The 23804-nt window shown below is 41.3% G+C and overlaps 1 protein-coding gene across 3 annotated transcripts in view; it reads left to right on the plus strand.

Annotated features, from left to right (window-relative positions):
- The window catches only part of UBE3C (ubiquitin protein ligase E3C), a 156924-nt gene that overhangs the window by 118017 nt on the left and 15103 nt on the right, over positions 1-23804 (plus strand). For all 3 annotated transcript variants that reach the window (XM_089693670.1, XM_089693831.1, XM_089693745.1), the window contains 4 exons: positions 14023-14235; positions 19132-19320; positions 20389-20455; positions 23061-23191. In XM_089693670.1, the coding sequence (XP_089549796.1) occupies positions 14023-14235; positions 19132-19320; positions 20389-20455; positions 23061-23191 (600 nt within the window). The remainder of the gene's footprint in view (positions 1-14022; positions 14236-19131; positions 19321-20388; positions 20456-23060; positions 23192-23804) is intronic.

The raw sequence follows: 23804 nt of genomic DNA on the forward strand, positions 1-23804 counted from the left end.
ACACCTTGCAGCCCTCAATGGACCGAGGAAATCCAAATATACTGAATGAGTAAAGAACAAACAGAGGGCGCACGGGCTAGTGAATTACCATAGAAAATGTTTAATAAGAAATAAAAGTAGGTGTACTCACAAATGACAGTAAAGTCAAAGGCATGTCATAAAAGAACAGCTTAGTCAACACCACGCTAAGTGACAGTCCGCAATAGGGAGTGTAGACATCCAATATTCTGATGCGTTTCGAGGACTTGCCTCTTCCTCAGAGCCCACTGTGACTGTGTTACCCCTTTAATTGGAGGAGCTAGCTGGCCTTCATGCAGAATATGAAGATTAACCTCTATGTAAGGCTTGGCTCACATATGTGCGGGTGGTGCCGCTGTGGATCCGCACAAAAATCCGTACAGCCACACCACCCACACAGAAGAATGCAGACCAGCGGGCGGGTGCCATTAATTCTAATGGCACGCTGCCCGTACTGGAAATTGCAATCGCACTGGGAACCGAGATTCCCCTGTGGGCTGCGGTTTCCAAAGAAGTGCAGGGACTTCTTCCCTGCGTGTCATGGGGCACGAGAGTCCATTCAAATGAATGTGCTCTCGTGACCGCGCAAAACACGGTCCGCAGGAACGCACATATGTGAACCAGGGCTAAATATAAGGATTAAACCAAGATCTAATGAATGATTTCCTAACATCCAATCATTATTTGATGCCTGTGGTTAGTTTTTTATAGTCCTAAAATACAGTATGATGGTAATGAGGGCTGCATGTGACCTGCCTTAGGTATCTGCCATTGACCAGCAGTAAATAATGGTGATCCCCAGTATCCTGTGGTTTTCTTTCTGGACGGCACAAGCATTGCACACCAGTAACAGTCACCGAAAAAAACCACTAAAACGCTCTGCAGGCTGTATTTACTTTAATATCCTGAAAAGTTGGTCTAAAAGAGTTTAGCCGAGTGTATTTAGTTATTAGATGGAAATATAAATGTTCTCTCTGGAACTAGCTCCAGATTGATAGTGATGCATTTGAAAAGCATTATTTTTTTATTGATTCTTAATGCAGTAAATTACCAAAGTTATTTGGCAGCAAACAGATCTGGCCTGCGATGTTGTCCCCCATCCATTCTCATGATAGCAACACAATTTGCATTAATCACATTCCTGGTTCACTCACTTATATTAAAAGGCTTCTACCATAATTAATCCGTTTTATTTCAAATCATTTTGGCAGGATTTCTGGCAATAAACACCCGCCGGAGACAGACACTTGAAAAATAACGTACACGTTTCTTCAATCCACCTAGGGCTCACTCTCCCGATGGGGGAGTTATTGATAGCCCCACCAGGGCATCTGATGCAAATGTCTGCTTATTAAGACCAATATGACAAATGTTAAGTGGATTATTTTGCATCAAAAATAGACAGTTTGCGGAGTTGTACAATTAACCTGTGTTTAGAAAATACCTTGATTTATGTCCGCACTGATATTTGTGTTGCATACATTATGGAAATTTAATTTATAATCCATTTTGCTGATGCGGTCATGGTGCTTAACGCCATCATTTATATACACTTCAATATTAAATGTGCTAAAGGATCAACCTGGCTTTTTCTTTTCTTTTTTTTTTTTTTTTTTTTTTTTTAGCAAAATAAGGACAGGGGAGGGAGGGATGGAGGAGGGGTATTTTCTTCTTTTAGATTACATGAGTCTTAAAGGTCATTTGTAGTTTGTAGCCCAGGTTGCTTTGATATACACATTCAATTACAATGGACTTTTTGTTGGTGGTATAGCAAGCAGTGACCTTGCCATTGATGTATTTTGAATGGCTATTCTTCACACCTCCCCTTTGATTTTTTTTTTTTCTGTACTCCCAGGACTTTAATGCACACACCTTGAACAAATCATGACATTTTATTTGACTTGGGCCATTCTTTCTGTATTCTCATGTAGTTAAAGCACTGGAAAGAAGTAAAGCAGGTCATAGACTTCCGATAAAGTTGACGAATTATTGGCCGATAAAAAAATCAGACGATATTCGGATCGTTAGTGGGGAAATCGGTCGGCCGTTTTTCTTAATTTTAAGACATTTAGAAAATCGGCCCTGCTGGAAAATCATCGGACGATTTGGTCGTTCGGCCGATTTGCGCGGTAATTATGGTCAAATCGGCTGTTCTTTTTGCAGATTGTCAAATATATTGAATCTGAAGAAAAAGAAGAAATAGAATATCAAGAAGAAGAAGAAATAGATTTTGCGGAAGAAGAAGAGTAGATTTTGCAGGAGAAGAAGAAATAGATTTTGCAGGAGAAGAAGAAATAGATTTTGCAGAAGAAGAAATAGATTTTGCAGAAGAAGAAGAAATAGATTTTGCAGGAGAAGAAGAAATAGATTTTGCAGAAGAAGAAATAGATTTTGCAGAAGAAAAAGAAATAGATTTTGCAGAAGAAGAAATAGATTTTGCAGAAGAAGAAGAAATAGATTTTGCAGGAGAAGAAGAAATAGATTTTGCAGAAGAAGAAGAAATAGATTTTGCAGAAGAAGAAATAGATTTTGCAGAAGAAAAAGAAATAGATTTTGCAGAAGAAGAAGAAATAGATTTTGCAGAAGAAGAAGAAATAGATTTTGCAGGAGAAGAAGAAATAGATTTTGCAGAAGAAGAAGATTAAATAGATTTTGCAGAAGAAGATTAAATAGATTTTGCAGAAGAAGAAAAAGTTGCAACATTGTATCTTTGTATCCATTTTGGATACAGATGTTTCCATTCAAGTACAAATAGATACAATGTTGTTTCTTCTTCTTATGCATAATCTATTTCTTCTGTCAAATATAATAGCGGGGCTCTATGCAGGGACACCGCTATTATATTAATTGCTGGCCGTAGACGGGACGAAAACCAGCCGAGTTTTTTTTTTTTTACAATGCCAGTAACGTCGGCCGACTGAACGACCGATTTTACGATTTTCTAAAAAAAAAAAAACGGCCGGTTTTCTCCAAGTCTATGGCCTGCTTAAGGCTCCATGCACACTGGGCACTGGGTGTTTTGATAACACTGGTAACATTAGCTGTGTAAAGTCACGCTAAAAGTTTTTTAGCGTTTTTGCATTAGCGTCTAGTGGCATTTTTTTCGCGTTTGCATTGTTTAGCAGTTTTTTTTTTTACCAAACAAAATTTTTTGGGGGCAAAAAAAGATCCAAAAACACGGTTTTACCGCATTTTTCAGTGTTAGAGCGTTTTTACGGCTAAAAAAAAACTCCTCTAGAAACCCACTAGTCCTGGGTTTTTTTTTCCAGCCAAAAAACGCTCCTGCCAAAAAACCTTGATTATGAAGGGATAAGGGGAATCCCTTCAGTTTTTTTTTGTTTTGTTTGTTTTTTTTTTGATCAGGCTGATCTAAAGTCGATACAACAATGGGCAGCTTTAGGATCCATGCACATGGGGCATTTTAATAATGCTGGTAATGTTAGCTGTGTAAAGTCATGTTTAAAAACGTGAGTTTTTCAGCATTTTTCAGCCTTCTTTTTTTTTTTGCTTAAAAAAGGTCCAAAAACGCCAGTTTGCTACGTTTTTCAGCGTTAGAGCATTTTTACAGCTAAAAAACTCCTCTAGAAACCCACTAATCCTGGAAGTTTTTTTCTAGCCAAAAAACGTCCCTGCCAGAAAACGTTGATTACAGTCTATTTGTGCATGGACACATAGGATAACATGCTGGGGGGTTTCCTAGTTGTAGAAAAAAAACGTCAAAAGCTAAAAACAGCCGCTGTGAAAACTTCCAGTGTGCATGAGGACTCACCGTGAACTATTGAAGATGTAGTGTGGGAGCTGTTAAGCTATTGTACACATGGGTATCATAACACGGCATTTGGTAGCTTCCCATTGCTCCTTCCAACTGCAGCTGCAGCGTTCCATCGAAGTCAAATGGCTCTATATGCGTGGTGACTTGTTAGCTTTACTTGGTGCTCTGCATTAAAGAGAACATGGAGCGCAGCCTCTGAGGTTTCTGAGGTTTTTTTCATTCACTGAGGTTTCTGAGGTTTTTTTCATTCACTGGTATTTCTTGTTTGATCATATTTAACCATCTGTACGTCACCTACTTAGTTCATTACTGCAGCTTGTGAAACCCCTGAGCTAAAAGATGTGATCAGCTTCAGATCCAAAGACTTAAAAGATGTCAAGCTCTGCTTCGAGATTGGCAGATTTTTACATGACACGCTGTGCGATCGCCGACATGACTTCTCAACCAACAGTCCAGACTGTGAGCAGTGCTCAGTGTACCCGTAAAACCAGGTTGAGCTCTGAGTGAGTCACTCTACCTGTGTTCCATCAGATACATGGTCATAGAAATACAGCTACAGTTTGTGGCTCTCAGCCAGAGCATGGCCTAAAAATGTACTGGTCAGCCTCTTAAAGTGTTACTAAACCCACAAAAGTAACATCAGTCTGTATATGTAGTAAAGCATGCTTGTTATATTCACTGTGGAACCTAAGGGGTTAATCCTCTGCATTGTGAAAAGACTGTTTGATCCTGTCTTCTCTGCTCCTCCTCTTGTTCAAATGACCACCTGATACCGACCGAATCCGTAGTGACATGCACATGCTCAGTTTGGTGTGTATTGCTAGAGAGGCTTTTTTTTTTTTTTTTTTGGGAGAGTGCATGTGATCAGCTCAGGGCCAATCAGCACTGTCCAGACAGAGGGTCAGGACTTTCACATCCTCCTAGAACGGAAAGAAAACTCCTCCCACAAGCTTTAACCAGTGCTCCGCTGACGTCACAAGACTGCTCTAACTGCTGATGAGAAAAGGTACTTAGCAGTTTCTATTTACTAAAATAATTTCATTTCCATGTTTTGTGTACTGTGGGAGACCAGGTATAGTGAATGCAGGGTCCTGGGTTTAGTAACACTTTAAGGAGTCTGTTCAAAATGTATATTTAATTTTTCTTGAATTAGGTTTTCATTGACAAATCTAATTTAAATAACTTTTCACAAATAATGCAGCCGTCCTCTAAATGTTTTGGTAATTATACAGCAGTTTTATGACTCCCATAGCCCTCTTATACACTTCATCAAGACACTTATCTCTCTGATTTTTTTTTTTTAATCTCTCTGTCCAGTTGGCTTTCACAGAGTTTAAAGCAGTATTAAACCCAAAAGCAAACATTTATTATATTGCAGCTTACAAAATCTTGGATGTGATGGCTGCATTAGTTTCCTTTTTTAGGCTTCTATTCTTTTATTTTCATCTGCTGATTCAACCAACAACTGTTTTTGAGAAGTTCACGCTCTCTAGCAGAATGTATTAGTTTACATGAATGCAACGATCCATTTACTACTGGAAGGAATGATTAAAACGATCACTTTTTATTTATGTAAAACCTTTATCCCAAAGGGAAACAACTGTTTTCTGTAATTGATTATAAAGTGTTAGGTGGAGTTTGGCTGCAATTTGGTAATGTATTCAAATCTGCAAATACATTTAAAGTGGAGCTCCACCAAAAAGTGGAAGCTCTGCTTGTTTGGGTCCTCCCCCCTCCTCTGCTATATTTGGGGGAGGGGGAGCGGGTACCTGGCTTTGACAGGTACATGCTCCCACGTCCAGCTCAGTATGCCGCGGCGAAGTGAGCCGGAAGTTCGGCCCCCTCCTTCCTCCCGCAGTGTCCTGGGAACTTTCATAGGTCCCAGAAGACTGTCGGACCAATCAAGAGCTGCAGCGTGACTCAAGCATGCGCAGTGGGCACCAGGCTGTGAAGGCTCAAGCTGTCACAACCTGGTGCCCACAGTTGAAATGCCGGCACCGTGGAGGAGAGAAGGGACAGCACGGGTGAGCACATTGCTGGACTCTGGGACAGGTAAGTGTGTGTTTATTAAAAGTCAGCAGCTACAGTTTTTGTATCTGCTGACTTTGAATAAACACAAACACGGCTGGAACTCCGCTTTAACCCCCCCCCCCCCCAGACAGACAGTGCTGCTGTCTGCTGTGTCCGGTGCTCATTCCTCCAAAGTGGTGTCTCAGTGATACAGTAGCTGTGTTACTGTCCTGATCACCAGGTGAAAACAGGGGGAAAAAGCCAAAGAAAAGAAAACTGATGTAGCCACTACTTCTAAGGTTTTTTAAGTTGCAATAGAATACATTTTCAGTTTTGGGTTTATAACTGCTTTAACTGCAAGACATAGTGATGGTACGAGATTTCTCCAGCAGGTGGCAGTTTTTGTTGCAGCTCTAGCATGTCTTTCAGTATCCTATAATGGAGAAATCCAGCCAAGACTTGATCCTATTAATCCGTTTGTTAGCAGGGAATTAATGCCTTCACAAAGATTAGATTTAATGTTTGGGTATCTTTGGTCCCATTTGAAAATTGTGTATCTAGAAGTAGACTGTCCAACTACATACATCCAGACATTTCATATATGAAAACCTGTTACCCTGCCACTGTTGTATCTTCTGTACATAATGATTTAACCGCTAGCCTACTGGGCACTTATACCCCCTTCCTGCCCAGGCCAATTTCCAGCTTTCAGCACTGTCGCAGTTTGAATGACAATTGCGCGGTCATGCACCACTGTACCCATATGAAGTTTTTATAATTTTTTTTGTGACAGACAGAGCTTTCTTTTGGTGGTATTTAATCACCTTGGGGTTTTTTATTTTTTCTTAAACCAAAAACCACAGAAAATTTTGGGGGAAAAAAACGTTTTTTCTTAGTTTTTGTTATAAAATTTTGTAAAGTGATTTTTCTCCTTCACTGATGTGCGCTAATGAGGCTGCAGTGATGGGCACTGATAGGCTGCACTAACTGGTACTGTTGGGTGGCACTGTTAGGCGGCACTGATGCACACTGATTGGCAGCACTGATAGGTCGGTGGTTAAAGCTGAACTCTGGGCACAACATTGTTCATTTTGAAAATATTCTTCAATAGCCATAAGGGATATAAATCCCTGTTGTATGCATTAAATACTTTTACAAACCCAGATATTACCTTGTAAATAGAAGTAGTGATGACATCATTGCTGTGCTGTACATAGCCCATGCAGAGAGCAGAGCTGTGGGAGGGACCCAACAGATCCACCCACTATAAGCGGCATGCAGAAAACTTCTGGAGGGGGTGAAGACAAGACCAGTCACCCTGCACAAGAAGAGAGTACAGCAGTGACTGGTCTTTATTACAGGAAGCCCCTTCACAGAGCTAATTTCCACACCAGATTACTGCAGAAATCTGGAAGTAATACAGAAATCTTACCAAGATTCAAGAAATAATTTATTACCTACTAGTTATGTAGCGCCAACAATTTACATGGCACTTTACATATTGTACATTCACATCAGTCCCTGGTCTCAAGGAGCTTACAATCTAAGGTCCCTATTTCAGATACATACATAATATAGGCCTAATTTAGACAGGAGCCAATTAACCTACCAGCTTGGAGTCTGGGAAGAAAGCAGAGTTCCTGGAGGAAACCCACACAAGCACATGCAAACTCCATGTAGGTGGTGTCCTGGTTGGGATTCGGACCAATGGGCCTAGTACTGTGAAACATACGTATTGAACACTAAAGCTGCCCGTAGATAGATTGAAATTTGGCCATTTCAACAGAGACCAGCCGTATTTTGATCTATCTATGGTCATTCCCACTAGAAAGAAGTCGATCTAATGATTTGCCTTCTCTGGAACAGGAATGTTGGCAAATGCTTGTCTGATTGGCTGCAGCGCAGAACAATGTATTCTGACAGCAGAGGAATCCCTTTGTCAAACTGCTGTAGTTCAGTGGGGAGGATTCCCCTGTCCACCTTGATTATGTGGATAGGGGAATCCCTTCAGTTTTTTGTTCTTGTTTTTTTTTTGTTTTTTTTTCGATCAGTCGCCTGGCTGTTAAAAAAAGGTTGATCCAACAGTGGACAGCTTTAGGCTCCATGCACACTGGGTGTTTTAATAATGCTGGTAACGTCAGCTGTGTAGTCACATTAAAAATGTGAGTTTTTCAGCGTTTGTGCATTAGCGTTTAGCCGCGTTTTTTTTTCCACTAAAAAAAGTTCAAAAATGCCAGTTTGCCGCGTTTTTTAGTGTTTTTACAGCTAAAAAACTCCTCTAGAAACCCACTAGTCCTGGGTTTTTTTCCAGCCAAAAAATTCTGATTACAGTCTGTGTGCATGAACACATAGGATAACATGCTGGGGAGTTTACTGGCTGTAGAAAAAAACATCAAAAGCCAAAAACAGCCGCTGTAAAAACGTCCCGTGTGCATGAGGACTTAGCCACTGAGTTCATGAGATTGCGAGCGGTGCTCCTTTTTATTATGGTGTCACTCTGTATCTGATAACAATGCTTTAGTGGAAATTCTCAAGCTGTAAATGATCAGATGTAGTTTTACTGCATTACATTTTGCCATGTCATTTGCTAAAGATACAGATTTTTGTCACTCAGCCAAAAGGTTGGTGAACAGATGATTTAGCTGTCGGGTTATTACTCTTCTTGGACCATCATTGACTGAAACCTGTGTGCACATGCTGTATGATTGTCATAGGGAGCCTCTTGTTCCAGAAGTATTATGACATAAAAGTAGACTTTGTTCTCCATGCTGTAGCGTAGTCTGGTCCCTAGACAGATTCAGCTTTATGAATTTCCTGTTTCCTGGCGAGCTGTCAGAGTGTAAACATATTGGGGTCATTTGTAGTGTGAAGACCTTGGCAGCCCAGCAGGGGTCACATAACTGGACAAGTACGTAACAAATTTAGAAGTCATTAAAGTCTTAATTGCCTTACAGTTTAACTCACCTTGTACAGAATTTGTGAAAGAACATTTGAGGCGTGTGAAATACTCTCCCTACAGCCAACAAGATAATCTGATGAGATACAATGTGTACACAACAATGCTGATATGGTCTACCTAATGACAACCATAAAGGGAAAGGATTGTGAACTGATCCAGCTGGCTAGGGCAAAACTATGTGAAGATTCCCATGTTGGAGGACTCCAGATATCCACAGCAGTTTTTTTCCCAACGATAAACAGCAGCTGGATCACTTGCACATTTTTCCCAAGTGGGCTGGCTATTCCTAAAAATCTCGCTAATCACTTCAAAAATAAGAATGATACAATTTGTGACGAGATCTCCACTCTACAGATATCTCCCTCACCCTACACTCCTTGTCCATTTGCTCAATCTATACTTCCCTTGTTTAACCCAGCCACTATAGAGGAGGTTGGTAAACGTTTTTCTAAAGCCCACCTAAACACCTGCCCCCTGGACCCTGTTCCCTCGAAAATACTACAGTCACCCTCTGGCTCTATCCTTCATTTTTTAACTCTTATTTTCAATTTCTCCCTTTCTACTGGCATCTTCCCAAACTCTCTAAAACATGCGCTAGTCACCCCCATACTTAAAAAAGCCTCACTGGAATTTTGGCAACCTAAGACCCATCTCCTTACTCCCTTTTGCTTCCAAACTCCTTGAACGTCTAGTCTACAACTGGCTGAGCTGCCACCTTAGTGAAAATAACCCCGATCCCCTTCAGTTTGGATTTCACCCACAACACTCCACAGAAACTGTTCTTCTAAAACTCACAAACGACTTACTAACCGCTAAAACCAATGGTCACTATTCTGTACTCTTGCTCTTGGACCTCGCCGCTGACTTTGACACAGTTGACCACCCCCTCCTCCTCAAAAAATCTATTTACTTGGTCTTTACTTGATCTTACCTATCTCACCACGCCTTCAGTGTCCCTTATAATTCTACATCCTCCTCTCTACACCTCTTACTGTTGGGGTCCCCCAAGATTCTGTCCTTGGACCTCTCCTATTCTCAGTCTACACCTCTTTTTTGGGTCAGCTGATAGCTTCCCGTGCTTTCCAATACCATTTCTATGCTGATGACACACAAATCTATCTCTCTACTCCTCAGCTCACCCCATCAGTTTCCTCATGCATCACCAATTTACTAACAGACATATCAGACTGGATGTCACACCACTTCTAAAACTCAATCTCTCCAAAACTGAGCTCATAATATTTCCTCTCCCACATGCCTCTTCCCCTGATTTCTCAGTCAGGATCAATAGCACCACTATCAACCCATCCCTGCACGCCAGGGTGCTAGGTGTAACCCTGGGTTCTGAACTATCCTTTCAGGCCCACATCCAATACCTGTCCAAATCATGCCGCCTCAACCTCCAACATCTCCAGAATATGCCCCTTTTTAACCAATGATACCACAAAGCTCCTAATTCACTCCCTGGTTATCTCTCGCCTCGACTACTGCAACTCCCTCCTCATTGGCTTACCTTTACATAGGCTATCCCCCCTCCAGTCCATCATGAATACTGCTGCCAGGCTCATCCACCTTACCAACCGTTCAGTGTCTGCTACCCCTTTCTGCCAATCCCTCCACTGGCTTCCACTCGCCCAATGAATAAAATTGAAAATACTAACAACAACTTACAAAGCCATCCACAACTCTGCCCCAGCTACATCACTAACCTGGTCTCAAAATATCTACCAAACCATTCTCTTCGATCCTCCCAAGACCTTCTGCAATCTAATTCCCGTGTCACCTCCTCCCATGCTCACCTCCAGGACTTCTCCCGAGCTTCTCCCATCCTATGGAACTCCCTACCCCAATCTGTCCGGCTGTCTCCTAATCTTTCCACCTTTAGACAATCCCTGAAAACCTTTTATCTGTAAAGAAGTCTATCCTGCTTCTACCTAGTAAACCGCCATTTATTTCTTCCATCTGCTCATCCCCCACAGCTATTACCTTTTTGTATCACTCAACCCTTCCTTCTAGATTGTAAGCTCTAACGAGCAGAGCCCTCTGTTTCCTCTTGTACCAAGCTATATTGTAACTGTAATGTCTACCTTCATTTTGTAAAGCGCTGCTCAAACTGTTGGCACTATATAAATCCTGTATATTAATAATAATAATCTGGCCATGTTGTGCTTCAGGCCTGTTTAGTTACAGGTGCTGGAATTACCTATGCATGATTCTGTGCAGCCATCCTTGTGATTCATACACTCTGCAACAGTATATGGCTAGGTAATTGTTAAATACTCAAAAGCAGCCCTTTGTGTATCCTAACTGGCTCTTAGAGCTAATATTGCCACTTTCACCCTGATCTCTAGTGTATAGGGGCTTATTGTTTATATAAAAAACATTAAAAAGATACTGGGGTCTGTTTATATTTTTAAAAAAATATAGCGAATAACAGAGAATTTACCCTTGGTGACCAAACAGGGTTTGTCTTTCACTTGAAAAAAAAAGGCATCTAATTGGTCACTATAAGCAATTTCTCCACTTTGAGATGAAGTATTTATACAGATTTTATGATTATACTGTATAGTGTTTTTGAATGAATTCATAACCAGACTAAGGCGGATTATTTGCCTGGAGTTCTGCTTTACTTGATCAAATACTTGTCTATACTAAAGAAAGGTGTGACACGATTATGGTGATTCTAAATGCAAAAAGAAACTTTAAAGGCAGAAGGTATTTTATCTCTGTGTATTCTATGCATGAAGGTATGAAAAGAAGGGGGGCGCCACCTAAGTGCAGTATTAAAATTAGGTGTTTATTCACAAAAGATTAAAAACACTCACAAGATGTATGATATATGCTCGCTTCTATCCTGCAGGCTTCGCTGCTGCAGCACAGACACTTAGATGGAACTGATGGGGCCGGGACGCCCTGTGTACATCAGGAAGTCCACCGAAAACAGCATGGAATGCATGGGCAGAAGTGACGTCACCGGAAAGGGAAGAGACTGGACTAACTGACAGGCTATGCGCTCGGAGACTCCTGCTTTTTCTACAGTCCTGGGGTCTCTTTTTGCTGTATTAGGCACTATCTGTATTGTATATCTGTGAATTTTTTTAATGTAAATAATCCTTTGTGATTGTTATAAAATTTGAGTACAGTGGAATCGCTGGTCCTTGTAGTTCCACTGGCATGATTTCCCATTTTCTATATATAGGAACTAATAGCAATACAGCCCGGGCCTGTAGAAGCAGGCAGCAGGAGGCTCTGAGTGCATAGCCTGTCAGTTGTTCCCATCTCTCCCCTTTCCGGTGATGTCACTTCTGCTCATGTGTTTCACACTGATTCCAGTGGACTTCCTGATGTACACAGGGCGTACCGGCCCCATCAGTTCCATCCAAGCATCAGGATTGCGGCTGCGGAGCCTAAAGGATAGAAGTCAGTGGCCAATGCCATACTATCTTTCGATGAGTGATCATATATCACACAACTTGAGTGAGTGTTTTTCATGTTTTGTGAATAAATGGCTTATTTTAATACTGCACTTAGGTGGCGCCCCCCCCCCCCTTCTTCTAATTTCTTTACACAGAGCTGGCCAATCCCTTCGGATGGCCTCCGCCTTTCCTGTTGATCATTATTAATATGGATATTTGGACTTTGAAGGACAATTTGTATTACTTCTATTTTTAGTGTAGAGTGTAGACATTTGCAAGCTGGTCACTGACCTCTCATGCACCAGAACATATTTACCTATTATGCATGAAGGTATAAAACCTTCTGGGTGCAGATCCCCCCTCAGCCCCCTGTACACTTACCTGAGCCCCAACGCGATCCTGCGATGTGCAAGAGAGCTGTGGCTCTCCTAGGTCTCTGTCTCTTATTTGCTCACATAGCAGCAGAAGCTATTGGCTCCTGTTGCTGTCAATCAAAGCGAGTGAGCCAATGAGGAGAGAGCGGGAGGGCTGGGTCAAGCCAAGTTATGTGTGTGAATGGACAATTTGGCTTGCTATTGGGGGCACTTGGCAGGGGAGAGGAGCCTGAACTGCTGACAAGGGCTCAAAAAGAGGAGGATCGACGCGGCTCTGTGTAAAACCTTTGCACAGAGCAGGTAAGTATAACTTTCTTTTTCTTTTTTTTTTTTAATTAAAACCTTTAGACTCGCTTTAAATACATTGCAGCTTACTAGTAAAATGCAGCAGCTGCTTTAGTTTATTTTGTTCAGGCTTTGTTCCTTGATTGTCACTTGGTGATCCTGCCAGTAACACAGTCTTTGTGGTAGGGTGACAACACTCCCTATACTGTATGAGCAGAAATGTCATCTAGAACATGAATTGTGTTGAGGTTGCACACCAACTCCTGACTCTTAATCTCCATAATGTAACATGGGAGGAGTTGTTCTGTAACTTAGAGGTGAACTGCCTGGGGCTGATAATTCTGCTTGAGATAAGAACAGAACTCAGAACAGCAGCTTTTTATCTGCACTTATCACATATAACAAAATGCTTTCATTTGGTATATTCTTAAAGCAAAACTGAAAACTTCTATGCTTACAGTCAAGGAAGCCGCCATCTTTGCCTCTGTTTAATCTGCAGTTGCCATGGTGCTGCACATGCGATCAGTTATGACACCAGTCATTTGATGGCTTGACAGTTCAGTTGAGAATACAAGCAACTGTGACAGTTCTCTTTCACGACATGCTTTGAATGCAGCTCTTTTGGGAAAGCATTTAGATGTCCTTTTATGAAACAGAGATCAGCGGCGATCCTGAGGATCGTTGCTGATGTCGGATCATTAGTGGTTTAGGAAACAGAGATGAACATGTTCTCCGCTGATCATCTCAGCACACAGATGTCCAGTGTATGAAGAAGCGATGTCAGCCCTTCACTGGTGATCTGTGTTCTCCCTCCAGAGGTGTAGGACTGGGGGAACGGCAAACGAAGCAGCAGTAATTTACCGCTGCTTAGTAGTACATGTTTGACTGATCTCTTACTGTAATTTTGCGAGATTGCAGTAACAGCAGCCGTTTTCTAGTGTTCAAAGTGTTTGTAGATCACTTCTCTCCTCATTCAGAGAAGTGATCTACACCGCTTCATAAAAAGGCATTCAGAGGAGAACTGTCGCCTCTGAGAATGCTGGAGAACTGAGCAGCGGTCATTTACCGCTCATGATAAAAGGACACCTAAATCAGTTAGTTTAGTTCCGTGTTAAGCGATCAAATGAAGGAAATAAGAGAAGTTCCTTGTTCGGGTTATGCTAACCTTCAGCTGTGTTTTCTCCATAGGCCCTATATGAGAACATGCTGGTAGAGCTGCCTTTTGCCAGTTTCTTCCTATCCAAGTTACTGGGAACAAGTGCTGATGTAGACATTCATCATCTGGCCTCTCTGGATCCTGAGATGTACAAGAACTTACTTTTCCTGAAGAGCTATGAGGGCGATGTAGAAGAACTGGGGTTAAACTTTACTGTGGTCAATAATGACCTGGGAGAAGCACAGGTAAGTTCCCAGCATGGCCAGCTAATCATTCATTCTATTGTCACCTGCATATTATTTGGGATCTAGATAACTGAGCATGCAGTGGAGTTGTTTGAGTTGTTATTTGCGTCCTTCCATATACTGTATGTTTGGAATGAGGAAAATGTGTCATTATCTAAACCAGCTAGACAATCATTGCCCTGATGGATTGTTTTATTAGCCGTCAAAGTGTTATGTGGCACTTCCATACACTCAGCTCCTGCTTGAATCTTATCTCGTCCTTTTTTTTTTTTTTGTTTCCTCCAAGTCTGATTTTTATGAATCTTTCTTGGACAAGCATTGTATATATCAAGATTTTCTGCCTGGGTGACCTAAACCTTCCAATAATTACAGTGAAGAGATACCGTAAAGATTAGACATTATCTGAAAATTGCTTCTGGCATTAAGCAGCCCTTTTTGTATTCAATTTGTATTTAGCTAGGTAATAATAAAGCAATAATCCCGGATGCCGAGGGCATTAACGGACAGTTAAAACTTTTACTGAGGGGACGAGCAGAATTCTAATGTGCAAGTCGTTAATCTAGAATTGTTCTGCAGCCAAAATAGATTATAGCTGTTTTGTATTACACTCTGCACACATCTTATATCAAGTGCATGAAGAGGATAATAAAAAAAAAAGAAGCCAATCAAAGTTGAAAATGATATCTCAAATTTTTTTTTTTTCCCTCTCAAGCAGTCCATAGATGATTTGGAAGGAAAGAAAATTGTGCGATTTCCTAACAGTCAGTGTTGATGGGGAAATGCCTCCTGCAGCGCTATTGAGTTCTGCTGGGGATCCTTCCCGGCTGGCAATACACAGTGATTATTGCTAGTGGATATAGCCACTGGCAGTAGTCAGAAGTCCTGTTGTTTTACTTTTGCAACTCTCAGGCCCAGCAGTCAGTAGTGGCAACAGTAATCTGTAAAGGTGCTATGATGACAGTGATCTATAGCAGTGTCATATGACATGTAGTCACATTTTAAGGCCCCTGTTGCACTGGGTGGAGTCCGCTTTGATCAGCAGGGGATCTGTCTGCTGAGCAGAGCGGATGGTACAGTGTCCCCTCGCTTTATGCAGAGTGGACACAGACACAGCCCGCTGTGCTCTGTGGGCAATCGGGTGTAACGGACTGATCCGCCTAGATGAAGGGGAAAGTATCCCTTTCTGTTTTTTTTTCTTTTTTTTTTGCTGATCAAATCGGATTGGAGGTAGGCAAGTGTTAACAGACACAAGTCCATTTACATCTGCCAGTCCGTAGGAATGCACAGACCATCTGATGAGGTCCTCCTGAAAAACTGATTGCAGACTTGATTGGATCACTTGTGTGAAAGGGGCCTTAAGCAAAACCATATATGGGTCAAATTCCGAACAATTTTTCGATCGGAAATCGAAAACATCGTTCGTTCTGTAATCCAATGGTTCCAGCAATGATTTCGAAAATCGGTCGTTTTTCATGAATTTTCCAGCATGCCTGATAAACAAAATTGGGAGGAACCACGAAAATCGGCGACATCTCCCCACTAGCAGAGCGAAAATCGGTCGATTATTCTTAGGTCCGATTTTCGAACGAAAAATTGTTTGAAAATTGTCCCATGTATGGCCAACCTTATAGTCTCCTGCACCAATCCGTCAATCTTCAACCATACCTGTAGCATGTCTCCAGTTTCTCACCATCTCCAGAGGTATGGTAGTTATCTCTTACAATCTGCTGTAGCACTACATGGTTAGAACATGGCATCACAGTCCCTGATAAATAATTCATTAGAAATTCTAGCTGTAAGAGAGTCCCATCTTCATTATAGTCCTGTGGGAGGGGGGGGGGGAATCAACACAACAAACCTCAGAACTGTGGAGCTACAAATTTATTTTTTCAGGGTAGAGCTGGAGCAGGGGCGGACTGACCATTTGGAAACTTAGGCACTGCCCGAGGGCCCAGGGTCAGTAGGGGGCCCCATGAGATGCCCCTGGTACCTTTTTCATAGGCTTTTTCTGAGTTTGGGCAAGGACACGGGGGCCCCATGATCCCCTATTGCCTGGAGGCCCCATGAGTTGTCAGTCCGCCCCTGAGCTGGAGCTTTAACTTTCAATACAGAGATTGAGATACTGTATGTTCTCTACTGCCACGGAAAGCACTACATTTATTGCAATTCTGCAAAATTTCTGGAGGTCGACCATTCTTGAGCTTTGAACCAAACAGCCCTTAAAGGACAGGAGGAGCAAGTCAGAGGACAGTGGAATGTGCAGACACAAAGCAAGTTCCCCCAGACAACTTTCTGTGAAAATGCCGCATAAAAAACACTTGGCTTGTCCAGGCATACACTTTTAATGTTCATAGAGGAGAAATGGGGGGTTAGGAGCAGCCAGACGCTGCGGTGACACTTATAATGGAACAATGGCAATTGGGAAGACTTTTCTAATGGGCAGCACAGTGGCTAAATGGTTAGCATTTCCATCTGGCAATACTAGGGTCGCTGGTTCGAATCCCAACCGTGGCACCTCCTGCCTTGCATGTTCTCCCTGTGCTTGCGTGGGTTTCCTCCGGGTACTCCGGTTTCCTCCTACACACCAAAGACATGCTGGTAGGTTAATTGTCTAAATTGTCCCTAGTATGTGTAAGTATGAATGTGAGTTAGGGCCGTTAGATTGTACGCCCCTTGAGGGTTAGGGACTGATGCGAATGTACAATATATATGTAAAGTGCTGCGTAAATTGACAGTGCTATATAAGTACCTGAAATAAATAAAAATAAAATAATGGACTTGCATAACTATTCTTTGAGAAAGGTCAGCTGGTGGGCAACCATAGATGTTAGATCAGTACCCTGCTCAGTCAAAACTATTTAGATTTAGAGACTGTTGTGTTTGGACAGCTTCAACGTATTCTAATACTTTGTAGTCTCCAACGAGTAGTGCCCTCTGAATCCTCCTGTATTCATTTGTATTGTAATTGTACTGTCTGCCCTTATGTTGTAAATTGCTGCGTAAACTGTTGGCGCTGTATAAATCCTGTATAATAGTAATAATATTGGGCAAGTGAACTTCACAAAACCAATTCTCCTTCACTTCCCAACCTCCTATAAAGAGCCTGCTGTGGCTGCTGAAGGATGCCATCTAGTGTTAGACCGCAAACACTGCAGCTCTTTATATATTCGTGTATACACCCTGTGATGAGATTTAGGCCCCATGTACACAGGACACTTCTGAACGATGGAAACTGACTGCTGGAAAACGTAGGTTAAAAAACGTCTGTTTAGCCGCGTTTGCATACCGCGTTTGAGTGTTTGCATTTAGAAGTGTTTATTAAAGATAACCTCAGGAGACCTTCCAAAATGCCCAGAATGCACTGAAAAACAGTTAAAATGAACAATTTCAGACATTTTGAGAGAAATAGAGAGAGCAGAAATAGAGAGAGCAGTATTTGTTGAGATCAGCTGTCTTTTTTTTATTTTATTTTTTGTGGTGTTTGGATGTGTTCCAGCTCATTTCTGTGCAGAAATTATTGCAGCAGTATTTTATTTCATGTGAAACCTCAAAGTATGGTGTACCAGGTCCATTTGCGTATCGGGAAAACACTTTGCATGCATTTTTCATGATGAAAAAAGGCTCTGGACAGCATCTGGAAATAGAAGAGTTAGAACATTTTCCCAAATGCTTATAAATGCAGTTAGCCGTGTTTACAAGCGTTTGGCGTTTGAAACGCTGCTAAAATTTACTTCTGAACGCAAGTTTGGTGCATTAAAAAAAAACGACTGTAAACTCAGCTGCCTGTAAACGACTGTAAACGAAGATGTGTACATGGACACATAGGAAAACATTAGGGTGAGTTCAGGAGCTGCTGAAAAAAACGCTGCACAGCTCCTAAAGGAGCTCCTAAAAGCTCCTTAGGCTCGTGTACACTGCAGCTGATAAACTCGCATTTCTGCATTTTTTTTCAGCAGCCCATGAACTCTCTCTAATGTTTTCCTATGTGTCCATGTACACATCGTCGTTTACAGTCATTTACAAGCAGTTGAGTTTGCAGTCGTTTTTTTGAACGCACCAAACTTGTGTTCAGGAGTAGATTTTATGAGCGTTTCAAACACCAAACACTTGGCGTTTGCATTTGGAAGTTTTTCTTAACTCTTCCATTCCCAGATGCTGTCAAGAGCCTTTTTTCATAATGAAAAATGCATGCAATGCGTTTTTGCAGGACTTAAATGGACCTGGTACACCATACTGTGAGGTTTCGCATGAAAGAAAATATGCTATACTCTGCTGCAATAATTTCTGCAGAGAAATGAGCTGGAACACATCCAAACACCACAAAAAAACCCCACTAATGTCAACACATACTGCTCTCTCTATTTCTCTCAAAATGTCTGAAACAGTTAATTTTTTACAGTTTTCCAGTGCATTCTGGGCATTTTGGAAGGTCTCCTGTGGTTATCTTTAAAAAATGCTTCTAATCGCAAAATCACATAAACGCGATATGGAAACACGGCTAAACAGACTTTTTTAACCTACGTTTTCCAGCAGTCAGTTTCCATCATTCAGAAGTGTCCCGTGTACCTGGAGCCTTAGTAATACAGGTCACTTTGCTATACAAGCAAATATGATCTATAGTAAAGCTTAGTTCAAACCTAAAAAGCTTTTCATGTGACCAGATAATTTTGTGTTACATTACTCAGCGCCTAATCACGTTCTAATGGAATTAATCCTCTGATGTAGCAAATAGGGCCATTAGTATAAGATGATGAGTTTCAAGTATTAGAGATGCTTCCTCCTAGCCACCAATTCGATTCAAACCTGCCTTGAAAGATTTCAGGAGATTGGTGGTCTGTGTAGTTAGTTCATAGTACTGACGATGTGATAAATGACTTCTCTCTTCTTCCTGGTCAGGTGGTGGAACTGAAGCTAGGAGGGAAAGACATCCCTGTAACAAGTGCCAACAGAATTGCCTACATCCATCTTGTAGCGGACTACCGTCTAAATAAGCAAATCCGTCAGCACTGCCTGGCTTTCCGGCAAGGCCTGGCCAACGTGGTGAATTTGGAATGGCTCAGGATGTTTGATCAGCAAGAAATCCAGGTATGTCATTTGTGTGTGAGGTCTCTGTGTATCCGTGAAGGTTAATATAGTTAATTAAACACATAAATAACATAAGAACAAGAGATTTAGGGGCAGATGTCTAGACAATGAGTCTTATTATCATATAGATTTTACATTTTCATACCGACTGTGGAAATCAGACTGATGCTGACTACACATGGATCAATTTTCGTTTTAGAAACAATTAAGATAATCAGTTGTATTTTAGGGTATTTTATTCCGAACATTCCACATTCATCTCATGTATGTTTTATTTGATTGGTTTACAGTAAACTATAATTTGACTAAAATAGTTTTTTAACCTCTTCACGGCGGCCGCACGCAAATGTGCGGCCTCCCGGCTTCTGGGCCTAGACGCCCAGCAGCTGCACATTTGTGTGCAATTAAGAAAAACATATGTGCTGAGAGCGCGCACCCTGCATTCTTCCAGTACACGGCTAGTACTCACAGAAAGGTCCCGATCTCCTCTTTTGATCAAGACCTTTCCCGATCCTGTGACGGCAAATCACGGCGGTCACATGACCCTAAAACTCTGCCCCGCCTCCGGCTTCTGAAACCCTTAAAGGGCCGGGAGGCGCCCACGCCAAGGGGTTAATTATATTGCACAAACTAGAAGCCATAGAAAAATAATTCACTTGTTTGGTTGCTTTCTTTTCAATTGAACCTCAAGAAAATGGTTGAAAACTGTCCACACTAATTTTTTTGTAGATCCGATAGAATGTTTCAATAAATTATTGAACAGCTTGATTGAACATATATGGGCACCTTATATTGGAGGTTATGCATTGTTAAGCAACCAATAGAATTTGAAAGTTGGGTGGACTAGAGGAATACAGAAGAAATATGAAAAAAATGGCAAATTGGGTAACAAGAACACACAAATATATGTATAAAATGAACTTCTTCTGTATGAAATGATTTGAGCCGATAATATTATGCCACTGATACACACATACACTGATCTGAATATATTCTATGATAACATTGTGGGCTGGGAGTGCAATATTTTACTTGTGTTGTTTCTGTTCATTTCTCTCCTGCTTCTAGGTGTTAATTTCAGGAGCACAGGTACCAATCTGTCTTGATGACTTGAAGTCCTTCACAAACTATTCAGGTATGTATCTCATATAGTGCTCAGGTGAAACCAATACCCAACCCTAACTTTTAGTATGAACTAAATATACTAGTTGGCAGAGCATTTCAATCATATCACGCACCCAGTAGTCTATATAATATTCACATTCGAGCCGGAAAAATCTCTTGTAACAGTGCCATTCCTCCTTAAAGTGATTCTTGGGGCTGTAAAAACAAACAAACAAACAAAAAAAAAACCAAACATGTTATACTTTCCCCCTCTGTGTAATGGTTTTGGGCAGAACAGCCCTTATTTTCTTCTTTTTGTGTCTGCCGTCGAGTGCCTCCAATAACATGCCTCTTGAGCAGGCTCACTCCCAAGCTGCGCTCTTGTGAATGAAAATTGTCCATTCACACACAGAGTGTGACTTGGCCCCACCCCCTGCTCTCTCCCCATTGGCTCACTGGCTGTTATTGACAGCAGTAAGATCCAATGGCTCCCACTGCTGTGTGAGCTAGTGAGGAGAGAGAGAGACTCAGGAAAACAGCAGCGCTCATGCACATTGCTGGATCGAGATGGGGTTTAGGTGAGGGGGAGCTGAAGTAGGGGGGAGCTGCACCTAGAATGTTTTTTACCTTAATGCATAGAATGCATTAAAGTGAAAAACCTTCGGCCTTTACAACCACTTTAAAGGCTATGTTCACCTTGCTTAATTTTTTTTTTAAAAAATGCACATATTTTTGCAGGATGCATTTATAGTATTTTTCATAGGAGCCTCCAGAGTATTACAACCACAATCAGTGGATTACTGATGGAGTGTCAAACTCCTGCAGACATTGCCTCAAGCTTTCTTGCCTGTACCTCTCTCTGTACGGACTTTCTGTTTGAAATCTGGAGGAAGTGTCAATGAACTACGAGAGCGCTCATCAGCACCCCTGCAGTCCATTGAGACCATCTGTTGCAGTGGTGGACAGGACTTGTAGTTTCTACATTCACATATCACAGGGCCCTACATAGTGGTGCCCATTTTAAAATGTGACCGTGCTTGCGGGGGAGAGGAGCCCCTGCCCACTGTCATGGGAAAGGGTGGGCAAGGGGGGGGGGAGGGTGTAACATGTTTTAAAAGGTGAACCAATCCTTTAGGATTGCCCATTCTACTGCTGTAGTGTGCATATTACCTCTTTGTACATAACATGTATTGGGGTGGCACTAGCTATTCTAAACAGCACCTCAATGCACCTTCTCGGTGCCTTTGTGTTGTGCTGTGCTATTGTGTATGGTGGTGTGCTGCTGAAAATGCTGCAAGCAAGATGTTTGGTCAGTTGAAGTGGCTTGTAGTAGCCCTTTCAAATGAATAGGCTGCCCTAAAGCAAGACATGTTTATGAGTGATGCAACACTTATTAATACATGTGCTTTTAACGCACTGCAGCGGAGCAGGCTGGTGAGAATGACCTTTTTACTGCCTGAGCACAAGACAAGAAAGTAGCCAATAACTAAATCAAGGTACCTGAAATCTATGGGTTTTCTGGGGGGGGGGTAGCTTTGGATAGAGTGCCAAAGGGTTAGAACCTCAGTCAGCTTTTTATTGCTGTTTGCATGTCTCCCTGGGGAGATTTGCCTTCTTTATATGTCCTGGTAACCATTGTCAGTGATACAGAAAATAATGGAGAATCCAGAATTTGACAGTTGCCACTAGAACAGGATATGAGGGGAAATCTTTCAGTGGTGACATACAGTATATTCCACTGACAGCTGTCTAAGATGGATCCATCACTTTGCCTTTTACTTCCTGTTGTGTCTCCAGAAAAGACAGTGAACAGAATCTCACTCAATGGAACACAGGCTGCCGACTGGAGTTTTAACAATTCCTTATGATATCCAAAAAAGGTTTGAGTTTGGATATAACTTAAAGAAAGCCTATCCGGATAGAAATATTAGGGTTGCCACTAATGACATGTTTTAAAGGTGCAGAGCCTGGGGCTATCATCCTGATGCTTCACTATTTCGGCCTGGAGCAAGCATGTGCAGATCAAGTGTTCAGACAACTGATATACAGATGTTTTCAATTGCACGTTTAAAAAATGTGATCTGCTGATGTAATGAAGAACCTTGCTTACGTTCCCCTTCTCCATTACCAGATAGGACAGTTAGCATCAACTAGTAACCCCTTCCTTACTAAAAGTGACTTTTATCTAATAAACTGGATGTTTAAGATTTCATAAAGGGCATCAGATTCAGATCAGAAACATACATAAAGCTATTACAGCAGCAAAAAGTGGCTACATAAAGAAATATATATTGACAACAGCCTCCTGTTGGTGTCATGCTAAATAATAATTGCACTGTCATGAATGCTAGGCCAAGTATAGAAAATAAAGTTTATGTTCATATAGGGGATCCATAGGAAAAACTGCTTGCAGTATAAATAAATCTTTTTTTTAATTCCGTGTGCATTAAAAGGAGTAATGCAGATTGTATCCAGGTAATGATATATTTCTTAGTCAACCTGTTTGTATTTTCAGTGTATCTTTTCTGACTTTTAGTGGCAGATATTTATCTGTAACAAAGCAACATAGGAATTCCATTTCTTTGTAAAATGTTCTTTATAATCTGCATATTCTTGTATAATGTGCTTTATTCCAGGAGGATACTCAGCGGATCACCTTGTAATTAAAATTTTCTGGAGAGTTGTTGAAAACTTTACAGATGAGGAGAAGCGAAAACTACTGAAATTTGTGACGAGTTGCTCTCGGCCCCCATTATTAGGTTTTAAAGTGAGTATTGTTTCCGCAGAATAACATTAGGTCATTTCCTGCTTTTGAATTCAGAAATTAACTTCAATCAGATTGGGCATTGATTATGTAAATGTTTCTCAACCTTGTGCTGGCCGGATCTTTTTGTGGAGAATTGTCCATTTTTATTGCTGTGTGTCCCCGTTAGGAAGGCCCTCTCTACTTGTCCTGTTTACCATTAGAATTGAAAGTAAAAGAAAAGCCCAAATATTGGGTTTTCTCCAGAAAAGTAATAGAGGGGAAATCTTCCAGTAGGGATAGTACAGGCATACCTCGGTTTACTAACGCCTCGGTTAATGTAATTTTCGGTTTATGAATGAATATCGATTGAACATAATGCCTTTTAATGTATTTTCACTATATGAATGGATTAATTGGTTTTCAATGCATTTGCAACATTTTTTTTAATCACGTCCCTGTACAGTATTTATGCCTTTAAAGTGCACTTTATAAAGAGTTATTTATGTTTTTAATACAATAACTGGATCAATATGCATTTTTAATAAACCACTTTAAGGTGTCCACAGTTAAAGTGTTACTAAACCCAGGACCCTGCATTCACTCTATCTGGTCTCCCACGGTACACACAACATGG

The sequence above is a fragment of the Staurois parvus genome, unplaced genomic scaffold, assembly GCF_062004578.1.
Source record: "Staurois parvus isolate SC_StPar_1 unplaced genomic scaffold, SC_StPar_1.0 ptg000005l, whole genome shotgun sequence".
Taxonomy (NCBI): Eukaryota; Metazoa; Chordata; class Amphibia; order Anura; family Ranidae; genus Staurois; species Staurois parvus.